At 39.7% G+C, this 26108-nt stretch overlaps 1 protein-coding gene across 2 annotated transcripts in view; it reads left to right on the plus strand.

Annotated features, from left to right (window-relative positions):
* Positions 1–26108, plus strand: part of LOC150084744 (uncharacterized) — a 104998-nt gene that overhangs the window by 41607 nt on the left and 37283 nt on the right. The window contains exon 1 of one of the 2 annotated variants that reach the window (XM_090375481.1): positions 2733–2832. The exons of the other annotated variant lie outside the window; for it this stretch is intronic. Within the exon in view, the coding sequence (XP_090231607.1) occupies positions 2821–2832 (12 nt within the window). The 5' untranslated portion in view covers positions 2733–2820. Of the gene's footprint in view, positions 1–2732; positions 2833–26108 lie in introns of those variants that run through there. 2 annotated transcript variants of the gene reach the window in all.

Here is a 26108-nt window from a genome sequence, read left to right on the forward strand (position 1 = left end):
TATTTCTTCCCTCTCCTGGCGGGGAGGAGATGAAGGTTCCCTTGTCTCCTCTCTGCCGCCCCCTCTTTCCTTCTGGTGGGGCATGGGCCTGCCTCACTGATTTTGGGGTCATTACTCTATCGACCCTATATTTCTGCCTCTCACCTGCCAGCCTTCAGTCTCCCCTCCCCCTCTAGCTTTCCAACTAGCGTTCATCCCATGTCAAAATTATCCTAGCCCTACACCCAAAATTCTTAATTCCACACTGTATAACTTAAAACTCCTTTGGCCTGACCCAACCTCTAGTGCACCCCCCCTTTTTTTTTTTTTTTTTTTGTCTTAGCCACTGAAAATCCCAGGAAATTAGGTGGCAGGACCTGCCAGAGTACTTATTTAAAAATACTGGTGTACCTGGCTTGCCTCAACGGGGCTAAGTGTGGGCAACGTTGGGCCTCAGTAGGGGTACAGCGGCTAAATGGCCAGATGAACAACGGTACACGACACTATATCCAACAATATCCATACACTTTTACATCTCTGGCCTTTACAGTGTTCTGTAACACACGACAATGTAGACTACACGGAGATGGGGGAAACCCCTGGTGCCGTTAGACTCTAAACACACTTTAACACTTTACACTTTATTATTATTATTATCCTAATTCAAGTTGGTGAAGCCAAGCTTCACCACTTGACATCATAGATAACGCGGACAGTCCCTATGGCAACCCAGAGTCCTGGAGACAATGTTTGAATGCGAGCTATATGACGACCTACGACTTCGCCTAATAACGGCAATCCAATATATACCAGACAACCAAGAACCCAGACTATTAGACACTCAAGAGGACTACAAGACACTCAGTCAATATGCCCAGGATCTATTTTCCAGAAGGAAAACAATGATAGAAATACACCAAAGGCAACCCGACTAGAAAGACTGCAGGTAAAAGAAGTACGTGACATACAAAAAACTCGCCATACCACAGTAAGACAAGACTTTAGCGTGATTTGGATGGCGTACTGGTGACCCAAAACCGCACTCCCTTGTGCGGCCTCGTTTTTTTTTTTCTTATTTCCCAGGGAGGGGAGAGAGTATTTGCTCTTCTCCCTTCCTCACCTCCACATATTTTCACTCTGGTGGGGCATGGGTATGCCCCACTGAAAATGGGGGTCATCTTCCTATCGACCCCTCTTCTTCCTATTTCACCCTCCCCTCCCAACACTTTCTCTTGTACAGCGACCGCCCCACATGTCCAAATTTAAATCACATCAAATTTTGCCCGACCTTTTAGGCTCTAGAAATAGTTCTTTCATCGTAAAATCCAACGCAGAGCTTTCTAAATGCAATTTTACCTAAATCAACCGAGATCGCTCTAACCTTTATTTTAGGTCCTAGTTACGGAAATCTCAGGAAAGTAAGTGGCAGGACTTGCCAGAGTATAATTAGTCTCTTGATACCCACGGTCGGCGTCCCCGTCGCTCAGTATGGTAATGCCGGGTCCCACTAGGAGCCCGGTGGCCAACAGGCCGGATGAACAATGGGCACAACAAACTACATACCACATGACCCATACATTATTTTTAAACCTCTGGCATAGACAGGGTGCTGTCACTCGTTACATAGAACATACGCGGAGATAGGAGAAATCCCCGGAGCCGCCTGACCCTCAACATACCTATACCTATTTACACTCAGTCTACCGGATGTTATCGACTAAATTTGGTTCTTAACTATCGAATCCTTACCAAATGTCTAAGATAATCAAAGGTATTGTCATAAAATATGTGCTGTTCCAAGTAGCGCTGCTTTTTCAATAGGTGGATTGAAATTTTATCTGCATCTATGACGTTCAGCCATGTTCTAGGCCTTTACATCACGTTATTATTCTGCTCTTATATTATTTCTCCATGATTGGAGGTTCCACTCCGTGAAGTGTACTGCTACCAAGTACACAGGGTGCTGGTTGTTGTTGTTATTATTAATTCAATAAATAAATAACAAAACTTGCGTACTACTTTCATATAATGCTATCTAACATGACGTGGCACGTTAGCACACTGCTATCTCTAGGCAGTTTATTATTAGGTATATATTTTAGGGAACTTTCTGGGTACGTCTTTTCAAAATTGGGTTTCAAAATTCTGCAGACAAATTAACAGTTAATTTATGGTTCCAAATAGCTGTCACATTACTGTATGCAAGAATTTAAATATAAATAATAATTGAAGTATAAATAATAATAATAACAGCAACAATAATTTCGGTTTTCGATAGTGCATAAAAGAAATTAGATTTCTTTAACTGATTTGCTCAGCGTTTAAAACCTCTTCGCCTCTCCATTCACGGAACGAATTAGCTGACGACATTCTAGGATTTCAGTGATGTCGAAATATTGCAATTTATTTACTGGCAAACAACAAAAATATTCAAGGGTATATTCAAAAATATTTTCTCCTGGTAGTTCTCAAGACAGACTCAAGGTCCGTGAACAGATGTATAAATAACAAAAGAAATAACTTGTTTTTCCATATTTCCTAATCTATAAGATTCCCATAAGGTTGTACTAAGGTAGGTGTAAAGCCATTACCACTTCGCTTTACTCACTGCAGCAAACCCTGCTGGTGTGTTGGCACACGCCACGACAGCCAGAGACCTGCGTGCTGAGTAATCATGATGGTGTTCCGATGAAGGGCAAGGCCACAAGCGCTCTTGACGTCATTCTGAGGTCATTGAGACGCATGATGACTAGCGGTGTTACCCATGGAACATAGAACACACGTCAGAAGCAAACTGACGGTCACTCTACCTGAGAGAATCCAGGAAGCTGTTTCACAGTTATGCCCTTAAAGGTGAGTCTGAAATGTTTTATATCTCGTAGTACTACGATTCTGATAGGATTCGTAAATAGCCTTAAAGTGATTTAATAATCGATTTGTATCGTAAAAAGGACAACAACACAACCCACAGATTAATACTTCACTTTTGCATTATGAGAAGTAAGAGAATTAATAACAGATTCGATTATTTTGCTAAATAAAACTATTTTCTATTTGATAAGAATTAAGTATTTCGAACATTGACCGTTCGAGTACGAACGGTCAATGTTTTGATACAATCTAAGTAAAGGCTGGATATGAAATCAATTTTTAGTGCATTCCAAAGTATTGCAAGTTCACCCTTCTCATATCTTCATGTTCTGGAATAAGAAGATGATGTACAGTGCGATCGTCATGCACGTGACTGAATATATTGTTTAAGTTACTCTTAATTTTTAAATAACTTTCCATAAAAACAGTAACAAGTCTTATTACATGCGAAAAAAGGTTTATAACTTACTGTGTGCTTAGACCGGAAGCACACAGTAAGTTGTCATAAACTTGGCTTTATTTTAAGTTACTTTGTTTAAATTTCATACTGAATTTTGCCTTCTTTTTTAATTCAAACTTTCATTCATTTTTCCTTTAAAAGGATTTAATTGGCATTATTTTAGCTTTTTAACTCTATTTTTATTTATGTTTGAATTTTATTCCTTCCTTTTGGTCTCTCTGTCGGGTCGGCTATGACGTATACGTTTCGTACGTGTACGTCATAACAGAAACAGAGACCCTGCTTGTTGCAGTGGCTCCTACGGTTATGGCTGCCGACCCCGTCATAAAGTAATTAAAGTTCTAGGACCCACTGCTTTAGGTACCATTGTTGTTATCATTATTATTTTTATGTTAATCTTAATTTCATTTAATTTCAGGTAATCTGCTTTTACCTTGCAGGCATTCTCAATTTTTTTCATGGTAATTACACTTGACAGGTCAGCACCCCTAAATTTGTCGATATACATGCATACTATATATAAAATTAATTACTAAAATTTGCATGTGTGCGGAACTGCATTGTGAAAAAGTATGGCTTTTTCATTTTTATTCCGTTGCCAACTTGGTAGAAGGGTCCATTTGGCATAATTAACATTTAAGTTAGTGACATTTAAGAGGCAACAGCGGTACGCACACTCCGTTACCTGTTCGGTGACAAATATCAACATGACCACGTATACAATTACAGCCTCATAAAAATGCATGTATATGTGACTGAATATATTGTTTAAGTTACTCATAAACCTTAATACATCATATTTGATTAGGTTACTTTTAATATATAAATTCAGGTAAGTTCTAATGTAATTTTAGTACTTTGACTACATCTTTTATATACGACTAATCAATGAAGACAGTTAGTGACCTCCTAGGTCGCTAAGAAAAATGCATATACACATACTGTCACTTGCCAGTACAGTACATGTATCATGAATCAATCAGTACAATGAATATTGCACGCTTACTTGATGTGACAACACGCCACCAACTGAAACAGTAGCGCATTTTATGGAAAATCGGGCTAAGCGGCCGTAAATTCTTTCCTGTTGCTTTTCTTTGTGTTTTTGGATAAAAGAAGTTATTCTATACGTTAAAAAAGAAAAATTTTAACAGACAGAATATCTTCTTTTATCCAAAATCACAAAGAAAAGCAACAGAAAAGAATTTGCCTGACGTAGCCGAGTGGTCAGGATCGTGAGTGCAATAGAACACGCTCTTTGAGTGGACCGGGGTTCACAGCCTGTGACTGATACGATTAACATTTGTATTGATTGATTTATTATAAACTCCACTGAATTCGTGGTCGTGCCGGAGTATAAACAGGAACTTTTTTTTTTTTTAATTCTTAAGCTTTTAACCAGTTGTCGGGGTTTTTTTTTTTTTTTTTTTGCTTTTTTTTAACTTCAAAACGCGGAAAAACCTTAAGGAAAACTAGCGCAAAAAACAATATAATTGTTTTGCGCGCTAGTTTCACAGTGGATATAATCAGTCCTCTCCACTCCTGGAAACTCGACCGGCAAACCGAAAAATCGACCATACAAAACAATTTACAGACACAGACTGACGCCTCATAGCCTTAGTCGCTTAACATACACTTGATCCGATCTTAGAATTTTTCCATATCCTCTGACAATTATATAGCATATTCTACTCTATCCTAATTAGAGGATTACAGTTTCTCCTACGAGCGTAGTACAGTCTATCCTAATCCTCTAAATTACACTGGCCAACAAAGAAAAAAAAAACATACTTTCAGTACAAAACGTTTCATATTATAAAACCTGGGTTCCCAACCTGGGGGTCGCAAAGCGTTTTCTGGGGGATGGCCGCGGTTAGTTTTAGTTACAATTATTTTTATAGGAAATTTCACCACGAACGTTTTAACACTTATTTATTTCAATACGGCATATGGCTACACTGCAGTATTCTACTAGTGGTTGTAACACTGATTTTTGATAAATGAAAGAAGTGACTTAAGGTCCACCGCAGCGGATACTTAAAAAAATATTAAAAGCCCTCCGTGTTCATACATTTTATATTATTTTAATTATTTGCTATGGCGGACCTTTAATATTATTTCAAAATTTCCGCCGAGGCGGACTTTGATTCACTCCCTAAAAATAAAATATACAAATGCAGTGTTATCATTAGAATAAAATTCTACGTTACAAATAGTAAACTGAAAAAAATATTCACTATGATGCAAAATTCAATATCAAAATTCATTTTTAATCGGTGTCTCGATGTGTGAATAACAGAATGTCGAATAAAGTTGAGTTGCTCTCTTAACGCAGTTGAAGATCACCACGTATGTTTTGCTGACGCCGCCATGTTTATTTTTTTATTTTTTTATTTATTAACACACAACTGTATATACATTCTCAAGTTATCTTAATCAATTTACATACAATATTAATCAATTTATATACAATATTTATATACAGATTTATATACATGCTCTTATATATACTGTAGTCTTTCTGTACATTGATTGTGTGTGTCCTGATATGAAGGGTGGCTCCTAGACACAAGCCCATCTCCACCTTTTACTCCTGAGAAAGCTCAGAACGTCTGCAAGACAGGCCTGAAAAAAAGAGCATTATGTCAGGCCATTTTGCCACCAGGGATTAACTAACACCTGGATCCACCATTCTCTATGTGTGCTGTAATGCACAAATCCTGCACCATGTTTACAATGATGTAATTCAATAATGTCCCCGATGGGCTGTCTACTGGCGCGAACTTAGTTCGCCAATAGTCAACTACCTTTAGTTGGCGCCATGATAGAAACCAGCCACTACTGCTTAGTTAGCTGCTGCTTGCACTTTCTAAAATCTAAAGGACGTCAGCATGTCGTCATCAGTCCGTGCTAAATCCGTACCCATTGAGAAAAAACGCAAATATTCAGAAGACTATCTATAATATGGCTTTACCACCTTGATCAGCAATGGCACAGAGAAGCCACAATGCGTTTTGTGCAATGTCGTTCTCAGTGCTAAATCTATGAAACCTTCAAAACTGAAACGTCACTTAGAGACAAAGCATTCGGAACATACTAAAAAGGATTTAGTATGAGCACAGCCGCAGTGCAAGCATCATATGAAGTGGCACTGGAAATTGTCAACCAAACCATTTCTTACACGATTGTAGAAATGGTCATCAAACTCTGCATGTTGAAGGTGGTGAAGTTAATTCTTGGGGAAGCAAGCGAGATAAAGATGAAACAAATATCTCTGTCCAATAACACTATTCAGAGGCGCACTTCAGATATGTCCGTAGACGTGAAAGAGCAGGTTTTGAATGAAATGAAAGTTTCTCCATTGTTTTCTTTTCAAGCTGATGAATCAACGGACGTAAGTTCTCAGTTGCTTGTCTTCGCGAAATATATTCATTCAGATGGCATCAAAGAAGAGTTCCTGTTTTGTAGTGCACTTGAAACTACTGTACTACTCTTTACTCTATTAAAAATGCCTTTTTATGCAAATGTGGCGGGTTCGCAGGTTATTTGGCTATTATAAAAGGAGGTCGCGAAACGAAAAAGGTTGGGAAACACTGTTCTAAAGGATATTGATCCGCTGATCCCAATCCAAACCTCTTTCCCTGTAATTTGAATTTATTCCCACGAAGTTCCGAAATTCTCTATAACAGTGAAAATTCCGCCTTCATTGAAATGTGAAGATATTATGGAGAAGATAAATACCTTTTTTGAAACTGGACGACTATAGTGGAAAAACGTCTGTGGGGTTTGTACAGATGGAGCAGCAGCTATGCTAGGGTCAAAGTCGGGCTTTCAGACAAAAGTGAAAGAACTTGCTCCCCAACCAAAGGGCATTCACTGCATGATTCATCAATATGCTCTTGCCAGTAAGACTCTTCTAGCTCCTCTGCAAGAGATAATTGATTCTCTGATCAAAATTGTGAATACTTAGCAGACATTTTAGACCAGCTAAATAAGCTGAACTTGAAACTTCAGGGAAAGGAAACACACATTATCCAATTTCAAGACCATCTTCAGGCATTTGTATCCAAGCTGCAAAGCTGGCGTCGGAAAGTGAATCTTGGAAACATTGCCACGTTTGAAAAACTCTGCAGCGTGGTAGAGGAATCTGAAGGTGAACTGGATGAGAATCTGAAGGAGGAGATTATTGGGCACCTTGACTTCCTTGAAAAGGAATTTCAGCGGTACTTCCCTGAGCTTACAGAAGATGCTGCACTGGTACGAAAGTCATTCTCTGCTTCCCTAAATGTAAGCAGCATTCCCGATGAAGTACAAGATGAATTCTTGGATCTGCAGAACGATTCCTCGGCACGTAATTTGTTTTATGAAAAACTGTTTACTCAGTTCTGGTGTGCTTTATATCAGTCATATCCAAATATCATTATGCTTCCTTTTCGAGTTTTACTTCCATTTGCTTGTACATATCTCTGCGAGAGTGGATTTTCAACGCTTCTTCATATCAAAACAAAGGCAAGAAACAGAGAATGTTGAGGATGACATAAGGTTGGCTTTAACAAACACTCAGGGGCGAATTTTGAAGTTGGTTCCCTGATGCAAGTACAACCATTGCATTAAATATTAGTTTAGAATTATATTCTGAAAAATCTATTTTTAATGTGTTTCTTTACCCTATTAAAAATGCCTTTTTATGCAAATGTGGCGGGATTCGCAGGTTACTTGGCTATTATAAAAGGGAGTCGCGAAACGAAAAAGGTTGGGAAACACTGTTCTAAAGGATATTGATCCGCTGACAATAAACCCAATCTAAATCTCTTTCCCTGTAATTTGAATTTATTCCCCCGAGTTCCGGAATTCTCTATAACAGTGAAAATTCCGCCTTCATTAATTTTACTAACCCCTCTCAGAGCCTTATAAACATCAATCAGGTTTACTCTGAGGTGCATAGTTGCCCATATAATCGGTGTCTTTCCTCGTATGGTCGCCATTTTGCCGACCTCACCATGTGAGTTGCCCGTCTTTGGACCTTTTCTGATAAGCTCTTCACAATGAAGTAAATTATGTTTTTCGGAATCCATCAGACAGAAACACGACTGTTAAATCGGAAAACTGTGTATTCTGATTTGTCACTTCATAACACAGTACTTTAAATGTGGTCTTAGAATTGTCTTATACAGTGGGATTATAACCTCCATTCTCTACAGAATAATGATCGATAAATCATTGATAGGACACCATGGGATTTCGTCGCTTCCTGTTCAAATTCCTCAGAAAACTTCATATCTGCCCGTATCGCAACTCCCAGATTCCTTTCTTTCTCTACTGTTTTTAATTCAACTCCCACTAAGCGTATAATTTATTTTGGTTTGCTGTTCCCCAAGTGTTTGGAGAACGTTGCATTTTGCCACATTAAAACATAGCTGTCACTTTTCTGACCATTTCTGAAGTCTTCAAGTCATCCTGAAGGAGCACTGCTTGGCACTGATTATCAGCATTCGCCGATGTTTATCAACAGATCTTTCGTAAAAGTTACGTTGATCCTCGTGTAGAATTTTGCTATCCATAAAATTTCTGGAAGGCTGTCACTCTGTAAAAATAATTTCGGAAAAATTAGCTTCCTTTGAACTTTTATAGATCTTTGATAGAATTCAGAAATAAAGGACAGTGTCCATGGAACCGGGCTTTTATTCAGGAGGCAAGGTGATATAACTGACTCACTATGATTTGTATTTACCATGAATTAAACATTCACAATAAAGCAAATGTAACTCACAGTTAACGAGAAAGATGGCCTAGTTATATACACGCTGGCCTCCGTCGGCAACTATCAGATAGGCTTGATCTCTTCTCCTGCCCCCCCCCACCATATAGTTGGCTAAAGCGAGGTTTTACTGTATTGCCAGAAGTAACCAAACACCTGCAAGTATCAAAGAAACACAATACTTAAAGTACAATATTTAATAACTTGTCTACCCACCGCTGGCCTTATTAATTACACGCGGTATCCACGTCGGTAGACTAAGAACTAATTTTTGATAACGGACTGCCGTTATTTTAGGTCCATTTCTCTTTAGCACAGCGGTAAATGCAGATACTGATTTGAAGGCCTGATCTATAGCCGACTTTCCTAAAAGTGTTCAGTGGTGGAGGGAGGGAGGGATTAAAAGTACAGACTGTACAGCGTGACATGGTGCATTATCATTCTGAAACAGAAAAGGGAATCTTTTTGTTTCAGTAGTATTCTGTTTCAGCAGTATGAAAAATGTGACTCTTCTTTTCCTACTGCCCCAATGTAGGAAGGACGGAATTGTCCGGAATGTCAATGTACCGTATTATCGCATTCATTATTCTGGGAACGGCCAAAGCCTAAATTATGAGAAACCATCAGAGATGGTGACCTCCAGGGCTTGACAAATACGCTGGCCTGTGGCGCTAGCGAGTAGCTACGGACTAGACAAAATGAGAATGTTTTTATTAACATTAATAATAAAATATTATTGTAATATTCATAGAAGTTTTTGAGACCGCGTCAAATAATCAAAAACAACAATAACCGCCGCTATGATGACAGATATACCGTCCCGGTCTTCTGTGGTGCATGATTTGGGTCACGTGAACCGCACTAGCGGCGCACTGGTCGGCATTACTTATTCATGTTTTTCTTATTCATTTTAGGACTTTATATCATTAAAAAAAAAAAAAAAAAACACACTTGGGGGGGGTGGAGAGTCCCTTTTTTTTTTTTAATGGCGAGTAGGGTTTTTTTGCATAATTTGTCGAGTCCCTGGTGAAAGCAACCCCATCAAACTTTACGGTTGAGACGATAATAGGAATGTGGGCACTTTGAACCGAACTGACCAGGGGGCGGTCTGCTCCCCCTTCCTCACTCCGCCACCAGAGGGCGCAGCCATCGAAACACTTTGAACCGATTTTAGTTGCTAGGAGGGGGCCGTAGCAACTAAAATCGGTTCAAAGTGTTTAGACGGCTGCGCCATCTAGCGGCGGGAGGTGGGGATGGAGGGGAGCAGACCGCCCCCCTGGTCAGTTTGGTTCAAAGTGCTCACACTCCTACTGACTATATTCACACAATGGCAAATGATGTTTTCCGGAATCCATCAGACAGAAAAACGACCGTTAAATCGGAAAACCGTGTATTGTGATTTGTCACTTCATAATACAGCTTTCCAACGTTCCAGGTACGTACTACGATGTGTTATGCACCTGGCAAGCTGACGCTGTGCATTGCATGCAGTGATGCATGCAATGAACAGCGTCTTGCTCTCCGCTATCAACTTCGCACTAATATCAGTTTCTGTAGTCGTGGTACTATTACGGCTAGATTGTCATTGCATTCCGGCCGTAATAGCACCGTCATGTTTCTTTCCATGTGGTGATTAATTGGCCACCGTTGTGCTGTGTTACGACAGATAGATTGTTAATAATCTTTGGCACTCGCTGAGTTGGTCTTAACCCATCTATTCAATTTAGTTGATCCACTTATTTCTACCTAGAATGCTAGCCGCATTTACGTTATAACTACTTTTGTACCTATTTCTGAAACGTGGTTGGTGGTATGGTTAGTTTTTTTTTCCAAATCCCACGATATCCAGATACCTTTGGCAAAATAACGCACATATATAATAACATAGGAGTGTTTTTAGTATGCAACCCGGGCTTTTAAAAAGTACAATCTATCCTGATCCTCTAATAACACTGTTCAATATGATTTTACGTTCCTAATATATCAGCTGTTTGCAGTTAATTTTTATATGTAGATTTCAAAAATAATTCATAAGATTTCGCACATCAGAATTTTTACACATACAGGTTTTTTGTGTTTATATAATACGTATATCTTATTACAATTTACGGAAGTAGATAATCACAGTAGATCTGTTGTTATACCTTCAAATAATGTCTGCATGCGTTCATAAATGACGGTAAAGTTGATGGGGGAGGCAGAAAGACACCCTTGTCTTTTTACCTCCCACCTTTTCAAGTAACGGAAAGACAGTTGTAGTATGAATACTTGTACAGGTTATCTGTTGCATATTGTTTTTTTCTCTTGTGTTTGTTCTTCTTTCTTAGCATTGTATTGTTAAAACACAAACATTTTAACAATACAATGCTAAAATGTAAACATTTTAACATTTTAAGCAGAAGCAAAGGAAGTATCTGAATCACCCTGACATCTCTTGCTACATGTGATGACTGTTTATAACAAAAACTCAGAGGAGGAAAATTTACAGTATTACTAAACGTGCATAATCTTTTGTACTATGGTTGCAAGATTGGTGATCAGAACACCAATGGGTTTCATATGTGCTGTATTATCTACACCACAAATCTGAGGTTGTTAACTGGGAAAATTAAAATACGCCTTTAGCAGCTGTTCCTCTGGAATGGCGAAAACCGCGCAACCACATAGACAGTTGCTGTTTCTGCATGACAAAAATATCACGGATATTCAGAAAAACCAAGTACAATTATCAAATATCCAATCCTATTATCTTCAATAAGGCTTGTTCCACATAATAAAGACCCATCGATACCAGGTCCCCAAAATCATGGAGTAAAGAAAGCAGCGATGTATATAGTGGAAATTCTTGTGTTGCAGACTCTCTGGACCGTCCACATCAACAGATTTGACGTACCAACCAGAAAATTATAACATGCTACACTTAAGCTGCAAGAGTTTAATGATTTAGTTCGTGATTTAAACTTTCTAAATGGCAAGCAGAACTTCCTTGGTCCTAGGTTACAACAATTGAAGTTACAATTACGCTGTGATTTCAAACTTTTAGGCTGGAGTGTATATATTAATTTATAAAAGCATGTATTATATCTAAATTTTAGATTTGGCTAAAATTAACCAAAATTTAGATCAAAGCTGTTTATTTACACTTGATCTGGAACTTAGGGGAAGAGAAATTTATGAAAAATTTTAAGGGGGCTCAAGGTATAAAAGTTTGAGAACGTCTGATCCCTATCAATCATCAGATGCGCGTTAACCAAATGTTCGATACCGAGTGTTATGCGTACAGTGTATATATAAATTAAAGTACGTATGTTTCCGATCTTCGTGTACTAATGAAAACTCGGAATTTCCCAGAGCAGAGGAATTGTGTTCTAGTTTGGTCCATCCATCAGTATTGTCATATACATACTTGATTATTAAAATTATGATATTTTATTAACAAGAGTTCCATTTCGCAAGATTTTCCATTTTGATTCCTGCTGTCAAGGACAAGTCAATAGAGACCAGCTTTGCAGTGCTTTTTTTTTATGGATTTCTTTACTGCCTTAAGGTTCAATTTTGATTTAATAGCCCCCCTCCCAGTTCCCTTCTACAGAATCCCTTCGACAAATCTAAAACAATAGCTCTTTGTCCTTTTAAAACTGCAGGACTTGTTTAGAATATTCCTATGGACAGCTGTACCAAACATCACGTCAATAGGTTAATTCCTATCTTCTATACACCCATTTCGTCTCCCTCCAAAAAGAGAACTGCTACACAAATCTTATCTCACCGTTTCCCATCATGTGAACTTTGTATGGTATGGGTTTGCTAAACATTTTTTGAATTTTCTTGAGAACACCAATGTCAGAAATTTAATTAATTTCATTGATTTAATTTAGTTCAAATTTTTACACTTCAACAGGCCAAAGAAAAGAAAGCTGATACGAACTCCTCATTTTTAAACTCACTTCAATCATGTCCGCATTAATTTTGTTAGCCACAACTTACTAAATTTTGTTATTTTTTAAAGTAAATTTTTGTTTGTAAAGTTCCTGTCTTTGTTGCTGTGGTAGACAAATTTAAAATAATGATTATTTATTTATCTTTCTTGAAGTACGTGTAGATCAGCTGCAGCTTTTTTTCGCTGTCACACTCCTCTGCAAATAACGAAACAATGACATCCACACAAGAATTACCTTTGAACACATCCAGATACTGTATTTGGTTCACTACTAGCCACCATAGCAATATTGGACGAACCCTTGCGAGTTCTTCACATGGTAATCCAAAAGGTATCTAATAAAGCAATCGGGCTGATCGAGTTTGTTCTGTTCGTTTGCGTACAAGCGCATCACACCTATATAAATGCACTTTTCTTTTAGTGTTCATAAAGAAGGAAAAAACAAATACTGAACGAAAGTGGGGGAAAAAGAAAATATCTGCTACAATATCTAACTAATAGCTAATTAATTATAATTACCACAGAAAAACCGATATTTCCTTCGGAAAACTGTAAACACCCCTCCAAGGTATATGATGCCAGTGAATCCCACGGCGTATACTCTGATTCCTATCACCTTGTGTTCAGCTTCATCGATCTTGTCACGTGCAACCCAGAGGCTGGAACAAAGCAAGAAGGGAGAGATAAGACGGAAAGACACCCATTACGATAACCGTGCTCCATAAGAGGGAAATTTACCTTACAGAAACAAACTACTACACAAGAAAACTACAAGTCTGTAATGATCGATGGTGTGTTCTCCTCTCCATAACACAACAGACAAATCTTATTTGTGTGAAGTGTTTTTTGTGAAACCTCCTTTTCATTAATCAAGCAGTTATTTCACACAACTGTAAACCCTGCTTTTTTTTTTTTTTTTCTTCGTTAAAGAACTCAATCAGGCACGCTGATAGCTATTTGGTGTGAAATAAGTTAAACTGGCAGAGCTGTGGACAATAAATTACTTCTATGAGCCCTCAACATTAACCAAACTAAACGAATATCTCAGAAATCAGTTACACAACAAAGCATAGGTCGAAATGGGACACTCGTTAATAAACAGTGATATTTTTAAGAATGGTGCTATTATCGATAATGTCAGTTTTCAAGGGAACTAAAGGAGAGAACTATAAACATGGGTACTAATGATATTAAATGCAAACAGACTAAGGACTTGGTTGAAAGTACAGAACGACAGTGAAAAAAAAAAAAAAAAAAAGTAAGAACAAGATGTACACTGCTCAACAAACTGAGCAGAACAAAATGTTTTTCATGAATAGCGTACTGTAAATAGTGTCGCAGAAGAAGAATATTTGACATAATAGGCATCTTGGCACGCAAATTCTGAGTATCCAATAGAAATCGATCTATCACCTTACAGAGCCGCAAATTATTCATGCCTATAAAAACACAGTTTGCGACCACATCACTTCATTCCCGTTTTATGGCTTGCTCAGTGGTATAGCCACATCTCCAGTAGTCAGGATGGCAAGTCATCGTCGTCTAGATGATTCTTTGAGAGGGCAGACCGTTGGACAACTTTAATGTCAGGCAGTCGCAGGCGGCACGTTGGCTTAATGCGTCTCGCAGTGTCATCTTGGCACTAAAGAAGCAGTTTCGGAAGACAGAGGAACCATTATAAAAGGAGCTGGTCAAGGTCGTCCGAGGGCTACGCCAACTAGAACAGACTGCTATCTGGCTCTAACAGCAAGACGGAACCTTATAATGTCCTGTCATCAATTGTCTCTTGAGGTTGCTGCGGCCACAGGTGAAAACATTTCCAACCTGACTGTGTTAAGAAGGCTCAATTCAAGTGGACTCTACGCAAGGTGGGCAGCGGTCTGTATGTCATTAACCCCCAAACCACCACAGAGCTTGTCGAAATTGGTGTCTTGAACATGTGAACTAAATGCTTCCAGTGAGTTGTGAACCTTATAAACAGAACTTAGAATAAACTACATTATCTACGTATATTGCACGGATACTGCTAAATTGACGTGTTTCAGCTCCGTAGACAGAAAGCAAGCTTATCGCGCAGTAATGATGTATAACTTAAAGTTGAATTAATTTCATTGTGACTGGAATAACTCGCTGCACTTAAAAGGTTGTAGCTCGCAAAGATCTACAATTAATAATAACAAAAAAACACGGCACTGATTTCGCTTAAACGATTTCTCAGCCATTCCATATCTATGTTATCTCCCTTGCACAGTGCTTTTCTTATGGGTAAGCACTACCGGCTCCCTTTCTTAAGGGGCTTCACTTAAAAAGTAAGAATACCGTTTATCGTTTTCACTGCAAAGATCCGCAAAGGTTCTACTATTAATAATAAAAAAAAAAAAAAAAAAAACACGGCACCGGCACTGATTTCAGTGAAACGATTTCTCAACCATTCCATATAATGATTCTTGTAACATTCCGTTACAAGAATCATGCATTACCCCTCCTTTACAAATATAAGTAAGCACTACCGAGCTCCCTTTAATGAAGAGCTACACTTAAAAAGTAAGGAATACTTATTTCGTTTTCACTACATTACAGGTATGGCCTAAAATTACAATACACATGAAGCGAATGAGCACACTATAAAGCACACAGCATACACGCTACAAAATAAACAGCAATACTCGGGAATGCATCCCAAGTGATTGGTGAGAGCAAGGTGCATCCAGAGACAGATTTAAAAGTGTGCAGGCAATAGCAGACGTATAAAACAAGTAGAATGAGTCATGGGATTACAGTTCCAAAGAGACTTAATCATCGAATACCATATTAGTACTTTTTTAATTGTATGCGATAGCCACACGTTGGAACTTCACAAACTCAACCGTAGAGATATAGAGAAAAGATAGAAAAGCCAGAGCAATGTAGATATGAGCAATCCGTCAAGTGTTGACTCAAGCTGATGGACAGAATCGCCGATCCTTGAAGAAAGTGGTAAAATCAAACCGAGCGACGTTCTTGGAAATCGTTGGGTTGGCGTTCCAGATCTTCTTCGCTAAGTGTGCGCACTGTCTCTGGGGAAATACATGGAATGCGTTTTCATGGCAGAGCAGCTGCTCACAAGCTCCACATTACACGAAGACCAGAGGTAGTATACAGTGCTGTCTAGCCCATCGCTCTTGACGATAGGATTGTTGAAACGCATAGTATGGAGCAAAGAGTCGCTATACACGATTTTCAAATCACGGTCAAGTGTGGATGTGGAGAATTCGGGAAAAATGTTTATTACAGCAAGTTATTTGTGCTAACAGTGAAGTTTGGCGAAGGTGAAGTGGGCTATGGTGTGGATCTGCTTCTAATGGTTAGGACTCGGATCGTCAGTTACTGCGCCAAAAGCCATCAGTACGTAATCCGGCAGATGTTTTCAACGCCTGCTCTATTACGTACCTGGTACATAATTATTTTATTCCATTTATAATTATTTTTTTTTTAAATTCCCACACAACAGGTATATAGCCAACACGGACAGCCCACTTACATTGTATGAGAATATTGTGATATCATTAAAATGCCTAATTACGTACCATAATTGTTTAACCATAACGGTTAAATAATTATGGTACGTAATTACAATAATGGTTAAACAACTGGCTGATATTGTAACGCTTTTTCGAAACGCAAAAATTCAACCCAATAAAGACGTTTTCAACATCCAAAATAACTTGCTAATACACGCATAATGGCATAGTATTTGGGGTCTGGCGCCACCGGTGGTTTCCCACATCTGCGCCGTATGTACTCTGTGATGGAATGCAGAACAACTGCAAAGGCCAGAAAAAGTGTCATGCCTGGTTTATGGAGTATTATGTTTTGTTCTGTTGTTATGTCTCTGGCTGCTTGCTGCAGAGCCCCTAATGAGGCCCTACGTTGACCGCCACCACCACTGGGAGGTGAACCAGGCTGCCCATTATACACCGGCTGGTCTTTGCCAGGTTCGCCTGAGCTTCCTGACAGAGACCAAGCAACAAAAAAAAAAAAAAAAAAAAAACTTTTTGTTGAAGAGAGCACACTAGGAATTAGAGTAAGAGTAGAGTGGGTCAGAATGTAGGGTAAGGAACAAAGATGGACCAAGGTGAAGGGCCCACCCGGTGATTTAAGGCGAAATCACCGGGTGGGCCCTTCACTCGGTGATGGTATAGGGAATTAAAGTCACAGCGGCAGGTGCCCCCGTGTGAGCGCCATTGGCCTTGCACTCTGAAGAAATATCCCACACTGAATAGAGTGCCAGCAACGTAGATCCCGCACTCACCACTAGTGGATGGACCTGGATCCCACGAGTAACTACTTAATAAAAGACGAAGCATGATCTGCACAAATGTCATACAGACCTGGACTGAAAACCTGGACAGAGATATCTTCACTCCACTCCTGGGAATACCAAATGGGGCAGCCCTGACGCCTTGGCGCCCGACTGAAGCCACCCCACATGTATGCCCTGTGGGCAAATAGGCCAGCTCCCTTGCCTGGCCTACTTTCTACCCGTCCCTGGCGGGGGATGAGGGGACAGCCCTGCTGTCACCTCCCCTTCTCGCCACCCCTTCTTTTCCTTCTGGTGGGGCATGGGCATGCCCCACTGTAAACTGGAGTTGTCTTCCCTATCGGCTCCATACTTCTATCTATCTCCCCCCCAGTCTTCAGTCTCCCTCCCCACTCTACCTGCACGCTAGTGAACGCCCCACACAACCTAAATTCCACAAGTGAAAATCAATTTCGCCCACCATTTCTTTTGACCTCCTAGCACTTCCTCCTCAACGTGATCACATTTTTATTTATTTATTTTTATTTATTTTTATTTTATTTTATTTATTTATTTTATTTTTTTTATTTTATTTTTATTTTTTATTTTATTTATTTTATTTTTATTTTTTATTTTATTTATTTTATTTTTATTTTTTATTTTATTTATTTTATTTTTATTTTTTATTTTATTTATTTTATTTTTATTTTTTATTTTATTTATTTTATTTTTATTTTTTTTTTTAGGTCCTAGCCACTGAAATCTCAGGAAATTAGGTGGCAGGACCTGCCAGAGTGAACTATATTCAAGTGGATACCTGGTCTGCCTCCACGGGGCGAAAGTGGGGCAACGTCGGGCCTCAGTAGAGGTCTGGCGGCTAAATGACCAGATGAACAACGGTACAAGGCATCACACATATACAAAGTCCATACACTTTTAAATCTCTGGCTTTTCCAGTAAACTGGTTCACATACAATGTAACCTACGCGGAGATGGGGGAAACCCCTGGTGCCGCTTGACCCTAAACACACTTTACAGTTTACACTTTACACTCACAAGAGGGTGCCAGCATAATCCTACCCCAGGGTGGGGTTTGCATAGTAGCTTGGTTGCTATAATTTCCTGCACTTTGTGGGTGCTAGCATTTATTCTACCTCTATTGGGGCTTGCAATGGTGGTGGAACATTCTGGTCAATAGGCTTAAACTGGTCTCCCCCACAGGATATAATCAGATATTCAATCAAAAACATCAAATGGAATAGTTTCTGCTCGTCTATTCGACGTGACTTCCCTCCAGATATATCTTCTTCCCTGGCCTCCTCCTCCTCTGCTACTGAATATGCCAATTATGTGCAAAACGACCCGCCTGGTGGTAACAACTGCCTGTGCAAATCGTGTAAATTATAAGATGTTTCATCGTTTATGAGGATGTGCTCCTGTTGGCGGGGGTTGGACTGTATTTAGGTGAAGAGGCGTAGGCAGTGATCATCATATGAGGGGCAGTCGTACATGACGTGGGCCCAGGACTCCTCATCTCCACAGTGGCAGTAAGGATTGTTATCGATACCGAGCGCTGTTAACTTTTGCTGGAATGGGCCGTGCCCAGTAAGAAGAAGGTTGCCTCCGATCCAGGTGAATACCAGGGAGGAAGCTTGGGATAGTTAAGGGCGATTGTGGGGAAGAACTTCTTAGTTAGTTCTTTATTTGTTGCATTACAGGACTTCTGCCATACACCGTAGGTGGCTAGCGATATGCCTTTTTTCTTGCTTATGGTCATTTGTGAGGTCCAGATGCATATCCAGTAGTTGAGTGGGAATGCCTTTCGTGTGGCGCTGGTAGAGGCCTCTTTTCACTACTTCCAGGTAGAGGGGCATGAATCCTGCGATGATTTGGAGTGCAGGGATGCTGACTGTGCGGCACGCCCTGGTAACAGACAGAAGCACAAATCGCTGAACTGAATCGAGTTTATGTATGTTCCGCTCTAGTCCACCATATGGAGGCCCTATAGCAGACAATCGGTACGAATACCGCTTTGTAGATTGGAGAGAGGCCTTGTGCTTCAGACCCTAGTCAGCCCAGCTATTCTTCTGATCATAGCTTTGTATTTTCTTATTTTAACAGCAAGGTACTTCAGGTAAGAATGAAAGGTGAGGTTTGCGTCTATGTGGAGGCCCAGGTATTTAACTTCAGTATATAATCGGATTGGTACGTTGTTTGTCTTGATGACGGGGGATATGCGGATTTGAAGTTTCCCTTTCAACAGGATGGACTTCGTTTTTTCACCCGAGATGGATAGTTGGTGCAGTGAGGACCAATTCTGTAGCCGTCCGAGAGCTCGATTTGCTTTCACTTCCATTCCATGTTTTGCCAGAGTGTAAGAGCAAGGTCATTTGCAAAGGCCAGGGGTAACACCCCACCGAGATCCATCCCCAGGAACTCAGCCAGGACAAAGCCCTGGGCGCAACCCTGGGTAACACATCTGGAGACTCTTTGATATTTGGTTACAATTTGGACGGATCTATTGTTGAGGTAGGATTTCATACTTTCATAGAGATTGTAAGAAACTCCAGCCATCCGCAGACTTCTAGTAACACTGAGCCACCACAGCTGGTTCAAGCATCTATTGAAGAGACTGAGTAGGGTTGTAGGATAAAGTTCGGCGAATTTCTTAATCACGTCAACTTCCAGGTGATCAGAGCCAAGGGTCTTCCCTTTTTTTGCCTTTTCTAGGACCAGGTTCAACTCTGCGATGGTAAATGGTTCTGTGTTGTCCGGTGCATAGCCTTCATTGCTGGCTACTATTTGAATTTGCTCTTATCTGTGTGTTATCCCGAGGGAAGAGGGCATCAAGAATATTATTTAGAGTCAGTCCAAGAGGTGGTGAAGGTTCCGTTAAGTTTCTGCGAGGAGTCCAAGACTTCTCCCCTGGGCAGCTTACTGATTACAATGCGGAAGACTATTCCCCATGGGTTGCTGTTTACCAGGGTCCTCCATAATTCTCTCTTGCTTCTGCAAATTTAAAGTGTGTAACTGTTTCTCAGCAGTCAACAAGCTTCCCGCGCAGCGTCCACTTCCTGGGGGGGGGGAAATGGGCACGAGCCCTTTAGAATGCTTTCCGAGGAGGTGGACCCGTTTCCTCAGGTCACGAAGGTTGGTTCCACCACGGAACTGCGTATCTAAGGTATTTCTGATTGTCTTGGTTATTTTGTGCACGCAATCCTCTGGTGAACTGGTGCCTGGTAAAGAGTGTCCTCGGGGAGGCTTCTTGCGAGCTCCACATGAAACCGACGCCAATCTGCTTTTTTAGTGCAGTAGCGTACTATGTCTCCGGGGATTGGTGGGGAGCGTTGCACAGAGCGTGCGAGAGAGAGTGTGATCGCTCTGTGGTCCGAAATAGGGATTCTTGCACTCTCCAGCCAACAAGATTTTTGGCTATGTCTGGCATAGCAATGGTTATGTCTATTGTACTCTTCCAGAGGGAGCTGCTGAAGGTGGGCAGGTGGCCCTAGTCTGTTGAGAACCCGAAGGCCAGTTGTTAAAATGAAGTCCTCGTGTCGTTCACCATTTCTGGACCCAGTTTTATCGGGTGTTAGGCTGTGTCACAGGGCAGAGCGACAGTTGGCATCCATTCCAACCAGCAGCCTCCCTCCCGGGAGAAGATGGAGAGCCATCTGGATGAGGCCTTTCCGCTTCGGAGTCTGCACCCGCAGTCCATAATTGCAGCAACATGATAACCCTCTACTAAATGAACCCAGGGACCCTGATGGTACTGGAACAAGGCAGCTAAATTTGACCAGCATTACCATCGTTGGTGTGAACTACCATACATTCTCCAAAATGTCACCCACCAAAGATAACTACCAAATTAACTACCAAAGATAACTACCAAAAAAAAAAAAAAAACTACCTTTGAATAGAGACAACCCACAAATTAAGACAATATAAGAAAGACAAAAGGTTCTTATACTTCAGGACTTGAATCTCACGGATGTGACCAATAAGACAATCACCTAGATAAAGACTGACAACGCCACCGGCATGCCATTAGATGTCAACTGCTTTTCTTGGCCAACTAGCATTCCGAACCGGGTACCCTAACTTGGTTCACTTTAATATCCCCTCCCCTGGTAGGGAGAGGGAGGGAACGGGTTTCTGTCTCTTCCCCCTTCCTGCCACCCCCTTTTTTTCTCCTGGTGGGGCCAGTCCCCACTGACCTTTCTGGGGTTGCCTTCCCTATTATCCCCACATTTCTATCTGTCCCCCTTTCCTCAGTCTTCACCCCTACTCTAACTAAATATGCATTTTATTTTATTTATTTATTTATTTTATTTTTATTGATTTATTTTTATTATTTTTTATTATATACATATATATTTTTTATTGATTTTTTTTATTTTTTATTTTTTTATTGATTTATTTATTTATTTTTAATTTTTTTTAGGCCCTTGCCACTGAAATCTTAGGAAATTAGGTGGCAGGACCTTCCAGAGTACTTACTTCTAATGCGATCCCGCTATGCCTGACCTGCCTCCTCGGGGCTAAGTGTGGGCAACGGGAGGTCCCACTAGGGGCCCAACTGCTAAAAGGTCAGAGGAACAACACAACATGACACTGCACAACATAAACATGTACCTTACACTTTTTTAAAATCTCTGGCCTTCACAGTGTTCTGTATTTCACAAACAGGGTACACAACACGGAGATGGGGGAAACCCCTTGGGCCGTTAGACAATGAACACTTTACACTTTAGTCCATAGTTGGTTATATCCGTATTCTTCAGGATTTCTAGTGCCTCCTCTCTGGTATCTATCTCTTTATAATGCCAGGGTTCCTGGTTTTTCGTATACTTTTAATACTTATGTTCTTCATTTGTTCTCTCATGTTCTTTGTGAGTGCCTCTTTGACCTCCTCACTCGTTCCTAATCTTAAATAAAGAAAATAAATCTTCTGTTTATACTCCGGGACGACTAAACGGTCAGAGGAGTTCACAAGATAGATAGAATACAAGAAACAGCACCGTATTCAGTAGTCACGGGCTTGAACCCCGGTCACTCAAGGCACGTGTACTTATGCACCCGCGCGCCTGACCACTAGGCTACCGCGGCGCGCCTTCTTGCGTCTTCGGTAGACTTAACTAATATAACGTGAGCCTCCGTTTGTTTTTTGGGTCCTTTGTCAGGTTTTGCTCTGGGTGGCTGATTAATTGTGGCTGTAGTTAATTAAGCCATTCCTCAACGCCTCAGCAAAGGAACGGGGGCGTTGTAGCATTTGTTTTTCCCTGTTTCTGAGCTAGAACATCAAGCTAATGATGTTCGCAGTGATGGCCGCAGTGATTCTAGACTGCTTGGTCATATATTTTTCGAGTGAATCCCGAATAGCTATAACTCGCTTAACCGGAGTACCAGTCAGTGGGTCATCCTGACTTTTGGGGTACTCACTGAATCAGAATCACTGGAGGCATCATTTTCCCCTTCCTCAGGTACCTCTCTGAGGGTTAGGTTGAGGTGTCGGCGCCTGACCATCCCCTCCTTCGATTTTTTTTTGGCTTTTCCTTGTTCTTGGTGGTCTTATTTAGGTCATCTTCGGGGTTAGAAGTCTCGATTCTCGAGTAGGGAGGATGTTCTGATCCCTCTTTTTCCATCGCGTCCTGTTCAGTATCATTCATTGTGGGTATTTCCAAAAATACGGAAAATCGAGTGTATTCAGATTAGCAAGTTCCGTACAAGACAGGTCCGTTGCTGAAGGCAAGATAAGCAGAATGATGTTTACCACAAGTGGGCACAATAGATCAGAGAATCTTGTGTTAATTTTTGGATAAGAATGAAAGTTAGCCCAGAAGAAAAAGTTTTTAAGCTTTCTTCTGGGCTAGGTTAGTCAATTCTAGCGATCACCCAGAAAGACTATAAATAGGAATTTTTATGCAACAAGAAACAGCTAAAGCAATTAAAAAATTATAAAATGGGAAAGCCTCTGGATTTCATGTAATATATTAGCCAAAATGCTAAAAGGAGTAAGAAGATTCTATCACATATTACTCATTTAGTAAATATAATTTGAGGAGAGGAACAAATAGTAAAAGATTGGAATAAAAGAATAATAATAAAATTATATAAAAAGGAGACTACACAATAACTGGAGAGGAATTATGTTCCTATCAATACCGAGCAAAATATTATAAATACTAATATTAAACAGAATTCACACAAAGATAGAAAATATACAATGTAAACAACAATCAAGTTTTCAAAAAGAAAGTTCATGCTCAGAATAAATTTATATTTTAAGAAATATAATAGAACAATGTGAAGAACGGCAATTGCCTATTCAGCTAGCATTTAATGATTTAAAAATGGCTTTGAACACCATATAGAGATGATGCAGAATATTTTAAAACAACGTGGAATACCAGAAAAAAATAAAACTCTAATATCAAAACTTTACAGCAGCAGTTAGAGTGGAAAACAGAAATACAGAATGGTTTACATCAACAGAAGTCAAACAATGTAGTGCACTATCCCCTTCAATATAAAATTACAATGGGTAATGAGAAAAGCAAACACAGAAGCAATAGGACTCAGCTGAACAGAAGACAGAAAATTAGGGTATAAGAATATTATGACATCGAGTAGGAAGAGGATGGGTGTATGATTAGGCGCCAAAAGTATAAACTTCATGAAGTACTCTTAGTATGGCCGATTATCATACAATTAAGACTAACCTAGTTCACGAATGTAAGTCAGATCATGCTGTAGACAAGTTAAATCTTCAAGAATAGAGATCGATTTGTAAAGTTTGTTAATGCCACGAAATGTTGGCATTGAAAGTGGAGATCAGACATACAAAAGCTGAAGTCATGGATTACTATGAATAACAGAGGACCGAATTATGATCTTTGTGGGACACCTGTGAAGAGTGGAGTAGCCGTCGACAAAATTTGGGAGTGTTAGAAGAAGTTCGTGGACGCAAAACAGTTGTACCTATGAAAAGAATTTGAGATTGCACCCAGTGAAATTCCTGAAACAGATGGCGATATTATAATCAAGTTTGTAGTCCATGTTTGAAGTAGAACCTAACAAGTTAGTTACTGTAAATTTTGAGGCCTGAATAGAAGGAATGAACTCTGGTGGTTGTAGTGAAGGGTGGAAATTTGAGCAAGGTTATAAATAATGATGATAAGCCTGATCAAACTGAACTTGTTCGCAGTTTTAAATAATGGAACTGTGTGGGCTTGCTTGAGAAAAACTTAATTATGGGCTGCCAGCCTATTTACAATTAGCCCTGTATAAAAACACTCATAATTGGTGCTTAAGAAATAAACACTTTTTTTAATAGAATGACATGCGTAGTCAGCCCTCCTGGATCAATAATATCCTAATTCAAGATACACCATCTTTTGCCCACGACAAATCTTAGAAAATTTTATTTATCTTCAAAACTGCAAGCTTTGAGTAAGTACATTCCATCCTGAATGAATAAATATTTATGTTATAAATTTATAAATTTGTTGTTTTAGAGCAAAAAAAAATAAATTGTGTAAAATTTTTTAACTGAAATAAAACCAAACATTATTTTTTTAGTCAATCCAACACACTTAATTTCTGACCGAGGTAGGCAATATGGGGATTTTTATTCTACGCTAAAATGCACAAAGCTCTCTATACACTTAAAAAGGGAAAGTGTAGCTTGCTGATGTTAATTGACACTTTCAAAAATAATGATGAACTCTAAGCGGAAACTCGAATATAATGGAGACACCAGGTAATGAATTTCTATGATGGATCTGTTGTAAGAGGCATTACGCACCATCATCCATCAAATGATCAGTTATTAGTCGAGGTGACACACATTTTACCTCTAGGCTTGATATTTATCCTTGGTTCGGTGACCGCTCATGCTGCAGGCTAATATTATGGCCAATTGACCTGTGATTTATGTTACAGAATGATAAATTATTCGAGACTAATTTAAATCACTAACATAAATCACTAATTGACCTGTGATTTATGTTACAGAATGATAAATTATTCGAGACTACGTATAAAAAAAAATCATATGGGCAAAAAAAATTGTAATTTCGAATTTTCACAGAACAAATGGCCAAATATTTTTCATTGCTTTCCTTTCCGATTAATAAGCTAAAATGTAAAACGGAAGCATTACTTTTAACACCTTGCATAAAATGTGACATTTATTCTGCCTTGCACAAAAATGTAGGGTTGTTGTTGGCCGGAAATGCAGCACTTCAGTCTTCTACGAATATATTTTGTGAAATTTGTGACAAAAGTCAACGGAAATATTTAATCTTTTCTCCAGAAGGTTTTTAAGTGGCATGACGTGGCCACCATGGATAAGACTTCCCACTTGACTGTTTGTATTCAGGGCCGGTTAGGGTAAGGTCGAGTAGGCAGTGACCTAGGGGGAAAGGGTTTAGGGGGAGCCATAAGTCAATGTGGCCTGGGGCTCCATATACCCTTGAGCCAGCCGTGGTTCTATTGGGTTCAGATGGATACTTTCAACGGTCCAGTCCGTCAGTTATCCTCAATTATTGTCTCCCTACATCATTTTCCTCAAATCAAGCCATCGAATACCAACTTTTGTGACAGTAGGCACTGCCAATGTCCTGCGCCAGCGTTGGATGAATGTAATATAGTGACTACCACAATACAGCTCCTCCTGCAAGATACCATCCAGAAAATATCGGTCCAGCCATAGTAGAATGGTCAAAATGCGATGTTAGCAGCACGCGTTTGGGTTTACCGAGGTTTTGGGCTACATGACTGCTAAATATGCTGATGTGCCTGCATTTTCTGTCTTAGTATT

Source organism: Mastigoproctus giganteus, chromosome 6 (assembly GCF_048544385.1).
Source record: "Mastigoproctus giganteus isolate SK-2022 chromosome 6, ASM4854438v1, whole genome shotgun sequence".
Classification (NCBI taxonomy): Eukaryota; Metazoa; Arthropoda; class Arachnida; order Uropygi; family Thelyphonidae; genus Mastigoproctus; species Mastigoproctus giganteus.